This window comes from Heptranchias perlo, chromosome 1 (assembly GCF_035084215.1).
Source record: "Heptranchias perlo isolate sHepPer1 chromosome 1, sHepPer1.hap1, whole genome shotgun sequence".
NCBI lineage: Eukaryota > Metazoa > Chordata > Chondrichthyes > Hexanchiformes > Hexanchidae > Heptranchias > Heptranchias perlo.
The window spans coordinates 136192431-136204507 of NC_090325.1; the positions used below are offsets into that span (position 1 = coordinate 136192431).

At 40.4% G+C, this 12077-nt stretch overlaps 1 protein-coding gene across 2 annotated transcripts in view; it reads left to right on the forward strand.

The window, feature by feature from the left end:
- Window positions 1-12077, forward strand: part of sorcs2 (sortilin-related VPS10 domain containing receptor 2) — a 598225-nt gene that overhangs the window by 422262 nt on the left and 163886 nt on the right. For both annotated transcript variants that reach the window (XM_067991267.1, XM_067991275.1), the window contains exons 6-7: window positions 6161-6225; window positions 10677-10795. In XM_067991267.1, the coding sequence (XP_067847368.1) occupies window positions 6161-6225; window positions 10677-10795 (184 nt within the window). The remainder of the gene's footprint in view (window positions 1-6160; window positions 6226-10676; window positions 10796-12077) is intronic.

Consider the following 12077-nt stretch of genomic DNA (forward strand, 5'->3'; position numbering starts at 1 on the left):
ATCTGGATATGGGGTATTTTAAAATTTATTTTGAGTTGACGCTTGCTTTAAAGAGGCTAGTTTCTCAGGATCGCCCCAAGCTGGGATATAAAAAGAAACTCCGATAATAAGTGTTGAATGTGCTAATCGGAAATTGTTCTTTCCAGAGACTAAACAATAAACAATTGATGGTTTGTCTCCATACTTGATAAGCACCTCATAGCCATTGTGTTGGAAGTTTTTTGATCTCAGAATAAAGCAGAATATCAGCAGTCCTAAAATGCAGTCTGACTTTTGGGAAACAAAACTGCACAAGCAGCGAAAGGCTGTGAAAGACCGGAGACTGCAGGGCAATGTGGCTTTGCCCTGGACTGTAGGACAGAATGCAGGACGGTTATTCTGTTTAAGTAAAATGACCCATTGAAGCGGGGTGGCATTGTGGGTTTGTTATTTTTGAGTGATCATGTTGAGATAAGTTGTATCGATTGAACTAAAGGAGTCTGATTATAACAATTGTTCTGTAAATTCACCTCACTGTGGAATAAATCAGCTGAATGATTTGAACCAATTCTCTCCTCATCCATTGTCAACATGGTCCTCTGTTGGAAAGGTTGAAGAAATATAAGGAGATCCGGTCTAGATCATAAAGGAGTTTTATTGTTACAACCCTAGGTTCCGTTACCATGCAAGTAGACATAGAGCAGTGTGAGTCAATGCCCCATAAAAGTAAGGTGCTCAGATCACTTACAAGAACAACTGGCGCCATTGAATTCGAGAATGTATCCACAGCAGACCCAAATTTATGACATGGGGCAGAAGTTACTGTGGCTATTTGAACTGAGAAGTTAACCTGTTTAAAATAAATAGATTACTGCCTTTGTTAAAATAGCAAAGAAAGGAATCTTCTACAAGCACACTATGTGTTGGTGCATTAACATTATTGATAGTAATTTCTAGCTTCGGGGGCCCAGAAAAACATTCAGATATTTTCGAAAACATCACAACATTTTAGACAAATAAGATGAAGAGAAATGGTCCATGTTCTGGACCCTCTGGCGTGTTTTCTCTGGTTAGTGTACAGTCCACTGTGGCAGTCAAATTGAAGTGAAATCTCTGTTTCTGGACTGTCTTCTAGTTTAAGTAAAATTTAAAATAAAACAGTGGCTGCGTTTCACAATAATAAAAATAGAAATAATTTTTAAAAATGCTATTTTCTGCACAAAGTCCAGTGCTACCACTACTTAAAGGGAGCGTTGTGGTGATCAGTGTCAAACTATTTACTTAATTGCTTGCTGAAGATAAAGCATTGACCCCAGAATGTGGTTAAGGAATGTCTGCGCTGTGCTTTGGTGACCAGGCTTTTGATATGTAAAGCTCTTCAGAATTTTGTAGAACTTGATATTAAAGCAAATGAAAGCATTGTGCCATGACCCATTGTACTTCTTTACCTCTAAATTATATATATAACATGTATCATGAAAAGTAAGTGTTTTGTCAGAAATAGTTTTCAACTTGGAGATTTTCTTCCCCCGACCCCCACCCCCCCCGCCCCGACTTTGGTTTTCCTTTTCTGTTCCTTTAGTTTTCTACTTATACCATTTACCAGTTCCACTGAGAACCTAGGTGGGCAATTGCCTCGGTAGCAGTGTCCATGAACAAAAGAATAGATTTTTCATTTAATCCCAGTCCATTAATTTACAAAGCCTGATATAGGAGGTGGAAGGGTAGGCAGGGAAAACTTAGGAGAAGGGCAGTCAGGTAGACAGATCATGTGAGGAATGGGAATGAAGATCAGGCAGAACTGAAGGACCAAAGGGCAGATCAGGCAAGGTTCAGAAGATGGACAGGTAGGTAGATAAGGAAGGACTCAGGAGAAGAACAGGCAGGCCGACAGATCAAGAGATGAACAGGAATGAAGTTCAGGCAAATATATTAAGTGATTTTCCCATTGTTATTGGCATGCATACTTTTCAGGTACTGAGCGTGACTGTGTGCTACTGTTCCACTAAATTTGTGACCACTGGCGTTTTTATGGCACCCATCTCTGACACAAGTAATATGACTTAACTCTCACTTAATGATTTTCTCTCCCACCTCTATAAGGAAACCCATTACTTCTGCTTGGTAGCCTCACTGAAATTGGGAACTTACCATATTGGGGAGATTGTTGAGCAAAACACTAACTTCTATGATTTCTTTAAACCAGACTGTTATGTCTAAATAAGCACTGCAATTGGTATGGTAGTAACTAGCTGCTTTTATCTCCAGACCCTCTAGAATATTCTGTCAAAGAATAACAAAACAATACAAGAGAGATTTTGGAGTGTAATTGCTACAGTGTACTTACAGTGGGCCCTCTAGTGTTTAGTTAATAATATGTAAGTCCCATACATATCATAGATGTTTATAAAGAACTGAAGTATATTATGACAGATAAAATCTACCAGCTAAACAATAATTGTCAAATTTAAAATATGCACGATCTACTCTAATGATGTGTAAAATTTAATTATACAGTAAGATGAAAGAAATAAACTTGTTCTACATAACATGCTATGAAATTCCAATTTTTAATTCATTTTGAAAAAATCTCAGTGGCCTCTGGCTGTCTAAAAGGTATGATATTTGCCAAAATAATACAGCAATATTAGAAAAGTTGAAAAGCAAATACGATGAGAAATTATTTTAAATATTTTATCTTCAGTAACTGTTAATTTGAGTCAGATAGAATCACAGAATCTTACAGCGCAGAAGGAGGCCATTCAGCCTATCATGCCTGTGCTGGCTCTTTGAAAGAGCTATCCAATTAATCCACTCCTCTGCTCTTTCCCCATAGCCCTTTTCAAGTATGTATCCAATTCCCTTTTGAAAGTTACTATTGAATTTGCATCCACCACCCTTTCAGGCAGTGCATTCTACACATAGCAACTCGCTGCGTAAAAAAAATTCTCCTCATCTTCCCCCGGTTCCTTCGCCAATTATCTTAAATCTGTGTCCAATGGATTACCGACCCTCCTGCCAGTGGAAACAGTTTCTCCTATTTACTCTGTCAAAACCCTTCACAATTTTGAACGCTTCTATTAAATCTCCCCTTAACCTTCTCTGCTCTAACAATCCTTAGATGTTTCAAACAAAACAATCAAAGTACTTTAATAACTAAAGTAAACCTATCTCCTGTGACTGGTCGTAACAGAGTAACACCCAGACCTGAGACCATAACATTGCAAAGAGAACACTATAACTCATAGACTTCGACATGCTTCCATTGTAATGCCATTTGCTGCAGTCTTAATCAAATCTACACATCTATAAATAAATACACCAACTTCCAATTACATCAACAACAATGTCAAAAGGACATCTGTGGTAGTGAATGAATTAACTGTGGCCCACCGTATTATTGGCTGGCTTGTTAGAGCCTTTGAACCACTGGTACACAATGTACAGTTATGCACTAGTGAGGTTGGAGATATTAAACAACATTTTTACCAAAAAGTTGCAAGCAACTATTATGCAATTCAAGATTTAAAGAAGGAAAAAAAGTCCTGTAGCTGTATTCCAGCTTGACCAAATCACACCATAGTTTATTTTTAAATATGCAAACATCAAAATCAGCTGCATCAAATATTGCATGGAAAACTTAGGTGCTTCAGAGAATCAATTGTACTGTAGGAGTTCCCTTTGAATATAGCTGACCTTGGTCTAAATGCACCACGAAGTTGTTGATATAAGAAATTCTTTACAAAAGGTTTGTGATATAATTGTTTCAATTTTTAGACCTAAAGGAATGTAAAGCTTGATTTAATAAATTTGGACACCAAAATTGGCTTACACTCTGACCAGCCCAAGCGTTTTCTAGGTTTATTCAGAAATTGGGATTTTTGCTCTCGCGGAATCCCTGCGCATCTTCAGTTGGGCAGAAGTTCCAACCATCACAAGAATGCACCCCCTGACCCCGGCCGATTAATCCAATCGTCTGCTTTAACTTCAGTGGAAGATCTGCAAAAACTTGAGAGAAACGGTGCTATTTCTTCAGGGTTCACGCAGATCTTCTACCAAAATTACAACAGACGATCGGGAGAACCCTGCAGAAATTGAAGCTGGAACTTTGGTGGTTTTTGTTCTTGCTTGTTACTTGATGATGGAAATGCTTCCTAACTGTTTAGTTGTGATTTTTTGCTGTTTTATGAATGTGAACTTTGAGCTAATCTGGTGCAAGTGTGACGCAGAAATTTGCAAATAGACAGTTGTGACGCCTGGAGTAGGGCAGAAAAATTGCATGCTAAATGCATTTATATATATATATAAATAAAATGAATGATACAGTGGTTATTAATAATAGGAGTATTATACTATATAATACACAATGTATTATTCTGTCACCAAGGTGTATTTGTATTTACGGTGGCTTGTCCCTTTAAGGTCAGAAAGTCTGATTGGTATAAGTAAATGCTGGTCATGCAGAATTTAATTGTTATTTGATCAGGCAACTTTGCAGATTGGAATGTGCTTGTCTGTTTTCAGGTTGCAGCTCAGAAGCATCCAGCATTTTGAGATTTGCGTGCAATGTCGTACAATTTTTAGTACATTGCTATCAGATCTCACTTGGAATTGGTCATGGTAGTTGGGAGGATGCACTGTTGTATAATAGGGTTGTTATACTACGTAACACACAATATACCATCGGGGCCATTCATTTTTCTGACCACTTTCTCACTTTTGATTCATACATTTCCTACTTCCTTAATTCTGATTTGCTGCTGTTTTATTTTGTACCTCCCAACAAAGTATGACAGCTGAACTATGCCAGGAAGTAAATATGACACTTACAGGACGAGTGCACTATACTCAAGTCATTTACTGTATTGACTGAGTATATATTGACCGCTGAATTGCAACCAAAAATCGAGTTGGTGAAGTGATTAGTCCAGCAGATACTGTATGATGAAATTGGAGCACAATTTGGTTGTATTGGTGAAGAGATCAAATTTCCCAATACTGATGGTGTCGTTTCCCCACTGGCCTATTTTTTGGCCTTCGACTTTGCCATTCTCATCATCTCTTGTCCTCAGTCTTTCCCTTTCGCATTGTTTCCCAGTCTTACTGCACCCATGATCTCAGTATTTCTCATCCATAGTGCCTCTTGAGCTAGTACTTCCAATCAAATAGAAGACAAGAGAGATGTTACCTTATAAATGCTTAATGCACTCATGCCAACTTCCTCTGTTTTCTATTTTAACGAAGGTGTTGACCAGTTTACAATAAACAGATTAATGCCCTCATTAAAATATTGTAGAGGAATTTGATACAAACATATGATTCAAACATAGCATTCAAATGATAACATCACTTATAGTAATTTTCAGGCTCTTCATAGTCAATGAGTGGAAAATCTAGTCCATAGTCTTTCACTGTGTGTAGCTTCTAGACTCTTAACTATTGGATGTATTGGTCTTAATATGTCAAGATAGTATTCATCCTTTTTGTTTTTTAATAAGAAGTTTTATTTCCAGTATCATAATTGAGTTAAAACTATAAAACTCACACAGCATCTTTTCCCACTTAGCCAAGCAAAGTGCCTGTTCATGATAAGCCTGAATTTTTGGTACCCTGAGTTAAAACAGTGCTACATAATGAAATATACTGCTGGGTATCTGGTGGGTATAAAATGAATAATCAATTATACAGCTGCAAAGTCCACGGGGATGATTTTAAACCCCAAGAACGGGTGGGTTGGGTGGGTCGCAACCGCTAAGTTTTCAGACTTTGCATTCCCAGTGGGAAACCTGTACTTTTACTCGTTGACGTTAAACCCGGAAATAAAGCCGGGTTGTGGTCGCAACCCAAAAAACAACTATTTTCAACTGCCACCCGCCCCCAACCCATCCGTTCTTGGGGTTTAAAATCACCCCCTGTAAGTTAAAGGAGACAGATTGAGATTTAGAAATAAACCAGACTTCTTACCAAACATCACACCGATAATTCCACCAGCTCAGCAGATGTTTCCAAATTTTGATATTTCATTCTGAAGTTATTTAAAATGTGTTTTGTTTATTTTACAAACATTTAGAGAGTCAGTGAAAACAGATGATGAGAGTGGGATACCTAGAGAATCTGTTTTGTGAGCTAGGCTTCCTCACTAGACTAGGGAAGGAATATTAATGGTTATTTCTTGTTCCAGGTCTGTGACAGGAGTTGATGGTGACCTCGATTTGGTCCACATGGAAATTCAGGACAACAGTGGAGGTAAAGATTGGCTAATGATATCCTGGGTATGACACCGGTGATATACCTGTATGCTGTACACTGTGCTAGTGATATGCTGCGTACCATGCTAGATATACAAGATAGTTAGAAGTAATGTGCTATAACTGTGCTTGAGCTGAATCACTGATCTAATAAAATTCTAAACAATTTTACAACACCAAGTTATAGTCCAGCAATTTTATTTTAAATTCACAAGCTTTCGGAGGCTTCCTCCTTCCTCAGGTGAACGTTTGTTGGAAATGAAATCCTCGAAATGAAATCGCATTTATAATTCACAGAACAATGCTTGGTGATTACAGACAGTTTTTTCAACTGCCCGTTGCCAAGGCAATCAGTGTGTAGACAGACAGGTGTTACCTGCAAGGTCTCCGAATATACAAATCACCAAAAAAAAACAACAAACAAAAAAAAACAGAGATAGAGAGGTAGAAACATAGAAAAGACAGCAACTGACCCGTTATATTAAAAACAGATAACATTTGTTTGCTGGTGGGGTAACGTGTAGCGTGACATGAACCCAAGATCCCGGTTGAGGCCGTCCTCATGGATGCGGAACTTGGCTATCAATTTCTGCTCGACGATTTTGCGTTGTCATGTGTCTCGAAGGCCGCCTTGGAGTACGCTTACCCGAAGGTCGGTGGATGAATGTCCATGACTGCTGAAGTGTTCCCCGACTGGGAGGGACCCTCCTGTCTGGCAATTGTTGCGCGGTGTCCGTTCATCCGTTGTCGCAGCGTCTGCATGGTCTCACCAATGTACCATGCTCTGGGGCATCCTTTCCTGCAACGTATGAGGTAGACAACGTTGGCCGAGTCACAGGAGTATGAACCATGCACCTGGTGGGTGGTGTCCATCGCGTTCCTCCTCGTCTGAGCAGACCCTGTGTATTCGCAGGGCCTGTCCATAGGGGATGGCCTCTTTGACGTGGTTAGGGTGGAAGCTGGAAAAGTGGAGCATCGTGAGGCCCTGCGAATACACAGGGTCTGCTCAGATGAGGAGGAACGCGATGGACACCTACAGACGCTGAAAGACGCCCTAGTAAGAACGGGATATGACGCTCGACTCATCGATCGACAGTTCCAATGGGCCACAGCGAAAAATCGCATAGACCACCTCAGGAGACTAACACGGGACGCAACCAACAGAGTACCCTTTGTCGTCCAGTACTTCCCCGGAGCGGAGAAACTACGCCATGTTCTCCGCAGCCTTCAACATGTCATCAATGACAACGAACACCTCGCTATGGCCATCCCCACACCTCCACTACTCGCCTTTAAACAGCCACCCAACCTCAAACAGACCATCGTTCGCAGCAAATTACCTAGCTTTCAAGAGAACAGCGTCCACGACACCACACAACCCTGCCACGGTAACCTCTGCAAGACATGCCAGATCATCGACACAGATACCACCATCACACGAGAGGACACCACCCACCAGGTGCATGGTTCATACTCCTGTGACTCGGCCAACGTTGTCTACCTCATACGTTGCAGGAAAGGATGCCCCAGAGCATGGTACATTGGCGAGACCATGCAGACGCTGCGACAACGGATGAACGGACACCGCGCAACAATCGCCAGACAGGAGGGTTCCCTCCCAGTCGGGGAACACTTCAGCAGTCAAGGACATTCAGCCACCGACCTTCGGGTAAGCGTACTCCAAGGCGGCCTTCGAGACACACGACAACGCAAAATCGTCGAGCAGAAATTGATAGCCAAGTTCCGCACACATGAGGACGGCCTCAACCGGGATCTTGGGTTCATGTCACGCTACACGTTACCCCACCAGCGAACAAATGTTATCTGTTTTTAATATAACGGGTCAGTTGCTGTCTTTTCCATGTTTCTACCTCTCTATCTCTGTTTTTTTTTTGTTTGTTGTTTTTTTTTGGTGATTTGTATATTCGGAGACCTTGCAGGTAACACCTGTCTGTCTGCACACTGATTGCCTTGGCAATGGGCAGTTGAAAAAACTGTCTGTAATCACCAAGCATTGTTCTGTGAATTATATTTCATTTCGAGGATTTCATTTCCAACAAATGTTCACCTGACGAAGGAGGAAGCCTCCGAAAGCTTGTGAATTTAAAATAAAATTGCTGGACTATAACTTGGTGTTGTAAAATTGTTTACAGTTGTCAACCCCAGTCCATCACCGGCATCTCCACATCATGGCGAATAAAATTCAACTTTGGTGGGAGTGCAAAATGGGTGGTAGCAGATTGGCTGACTATTATACATCCCACCCGTTTTTCCTTGAGAAACTCCATTTTATCAGAGAGCACTGTGGGGTATGGGCCTTGAAATTACACATTACAAATATTAGCTTAATGCATTTGTTTACAATTCTGTTATCTGTTATTTTAATGGAACTGTTAAATCATTATGTGTTTGTATGTTCAATTTCAAGGCCTTTATTCAATTGTGCAATGTTCAGCATTATGTTTTGTAAAATGTAAGTTTCTGGAAAGGTTTCATTATTTGCAGTAGTAGTAAGATACGGGCTCTCCATCTTTATTCACACAATTCCCCCACACAAAGGGTTTCTGGTCTCAGCCATGCGGCATGCAGGCCAAGGGAAGAAGGGAAAGCAAATCAGAGGCAAAATTTACCCGGACTATTCATGTACTTTCCGGAAGCCTGTTCAAGGACAACAAGCAGAACATCAAGGTTGCTTGTCTGCAGTCTCAGTGAGGTGGTGGTGGATGCATAGGAGGACTTAATGATGGTAGAAAAAAGTAATTTTAAAATTAACGGGGGAGGGGGGAAATAAATATAAAAATACAGGAGTAAAAGACTTATGCCCCCTGTATATTACAGCACCACCACTGATGACAGCCCTAATTTCAGCTCCAGTTCTGTCATGCAAAGGGTAGTGCTGCTGCCTCCAGAGGAGAGAAGAACCAGCTCGGTGGGTGCTTTTCCTGAGCTCCTCTGGAGGCAACAGTGGTATTAGAAGGCAATATAAATGGCTGCCATCGGTTAATATTTTTTTAATGCTCCGATTGACCTGTGTGCTCAACCCTCCCGCCTCTCCCAATGCACACCAGCAAAGTTGTTTCTGGCTTGTTGGCCTGTATACACCTTTCCCAACAATCACGGAATGTCCATGCCCAAAAATGAAAGTTAAGATTCACAGCTTTTAAACAACTGAATGTGCCTATGGTTTCATATGTGCAGTGGTGTTTTTATGTTGCTGCTGGTGGAGTGGAGTCTACCAGCATTGGTCATTCTATTACATTATCCTACTAGAAGTGGTCCTATTATATAAAGGAGGCATTAGATTAGTTTCTAAAAGCATCATTTAGTGTTTGGACACTTGACTGGTGGACTGTTATTTAACACCGGTGAGGTCAAGTTTTAGTCACTTCTTTGCTTTAAATCAAATCACTCGCAGTACTTTCTGCACATAACTAAGAGCTACACTGGTTGTTGAGGAGAATGGCCTCGCATGTTAATTAAAATAACCCAATTTATGTTGAGGTGAAAACTGAAAGTACATCTTTTTGAGGTAATTATGGTTAGCAGTTATTTTGATTGACTATTAGCATTTTTATTAACTGCAGCTACTTCTGAAAAGTAATGGATTTGATGATTAATGGTTACATACGTGATGAATATTATTGTAGTTGTAATTATCAAAAAAAAAACCCGGTGATGCTTTTTAGGGTAATTGCCATAAGCAAATTATTTTGTGTAGATGGAGAACAAATATTATCAGCCTGGGCAAGTGGGAATGATTAATGCAGAGCACGGGCTAGAACTCTGCATCAATAATGCACTTTTCGCGATTCAGGCAGCAAACCTGCCAGCTGACAGGTTCACTTCTGGAGTGTGCAGTGCTGATGAAATATTGCACTTCTATTTCTCTGTCAAAAATCTACAGTGTCCATTAACCACAGGTAGTTTGAGGCTGTGCTGTCATTCGGGAAGCAGTGATGCCTTTATTTGTGAAGAAAGGATTTTGTGACGATGTGTTGGGGACCATTAGGCTAGCGAACAAGATAACACAGCAAACTGTGAAATGTGTTCTCCGTTTTCACCTCTTTGAGGGGATTGCTAGTAGTGAAATTTTTCCATATAAAAATGATTATTGAATCTGTTTTAAGCGAGAAAATAAATCCACCAATAGTGTCACCTGTGATCAATCAGAACCTTTCTCACTGACTGAGTACAAGGTCGCCTCTCTGTTTTCCAGAAACGTGGAAAAAAATAGAATATTAAAAACAAAATCAGTCAGCTAGCAGTACACTGTTGAGGTAGTCTGAGCCAAGGGCTTTAAAGTCAAATTGAAATATTGTCTTCTTTGCAGCGCCTTGCACTGCAGATTTTAATGTTTTAAAGTGAAAGCAGTAAGCAGGTTCTTTTCTGCAGTTGATTATTTATTTATTGAGAAGTATTGAGTGTTATTTTACATTTTTTTGTATACAGGCTTTCTTTACATCACCTGCCAAATTGCAAACTGCTCTGAAAAAGCACTAAAAGCTCATTTCTCTGGAAACATAGACCAGAACTCGCTGCTTGTCAATGATGACTACATTTTCATTCAGGTAATTCATTCACAGAATAATTAATCACAAATGTCTTATTAATATATAGAGTTCATTATAAAGGAGAAGTGTATGCAGCAGAGCAGCAATCACAAGAGGTTGGACTGACGTTTTTTACTTATAGTTGTAGTAAAATTTAAGTGCCTGGAAGTTAAAGTGTTCACCTTTAGGTGGGTTCCTTTTCTTGGTAGGGACAGAGTTAAAAAAAATCAACAAATGTGTATTGTTCTGGAAACAGACCAACTCACAGATCAGGGCTGTGTAGCAGCTGCACTCTGCTGAGGTTGCCTTTGCTGAGATCAGCAGTGTGTGTCAGCTCGATGTTTCCCTGAGTTAAATGACCAGGTTCTGGGCTCCAGGGAGGAGCCCTTCAAATACCAGTTTTCATTAAAATATGTCAAACATAAGAAACCACAATTAAAAAGACAAATGTTCTACAGTTACAGTGCTTACCCAACATTTATGTTTTTCTTTAGCCCCTTCATTCTTTTCTTCCAGGAATGTATGTTGTATAGAATGGATCAGAGACCCTGATACATGACACATTGTAATCTTACACACTCTTTGTTTCACATTTTTTGTACAAGCCCTAAGAAATTAACTAGTGAAAGGGGCATTTATGTGCTTTTAGTGCCCACATGTCTCCCTATGATTTACACAGGCCTCTTTTCCTTACAGGGGATTGTGTGTTTTTTCTGCATACGGGGGGGAGTGGGAGGGGGCTGTTTAAGTGCCATCACCCATTTTAATACCTTTATGCTGGTATGGTCCTGAGAAGGGCAGCTGGAACGCCTGCCTATTTCAGATGGTAATATGCAAATCAGGGTCTGATGACGTACATAGGAGCCCTATTGCAATTTTGAGGTACAAATGGGCGGAGCATGCACCGCTGACACTCTGCCCACTTGTACCGGCGGTGAGCAGCTGAACCAGCGGTTGTTAAAGGGACCACTGGTGGCCGTTCAAAAAATGGTCAAAGACTTTTATTTTTGTGGGGTCAGAGGTTTGGCACCCTCCAGCCACCCGTTGAGCACCTAAAATTAAATTCAGCCCTAGGGTGTTTACACGCAAGAAGGTAAAAATTATTTTGGTCATCATCGTACGAGCAGAGGTGATCTTCAGAAATACATTTTATGATAGTGATACAAAGCAACCAAGGGAACTCACATCCCAACATCTCTGTGCAGGGACTGCTGGCACTCTATTTAGCTTGCCATTATAGGTCAATGACCTGAAACTTGGAATCGTCTTTGTTGCCATCTTAATCCTTAACTGCCTCTGT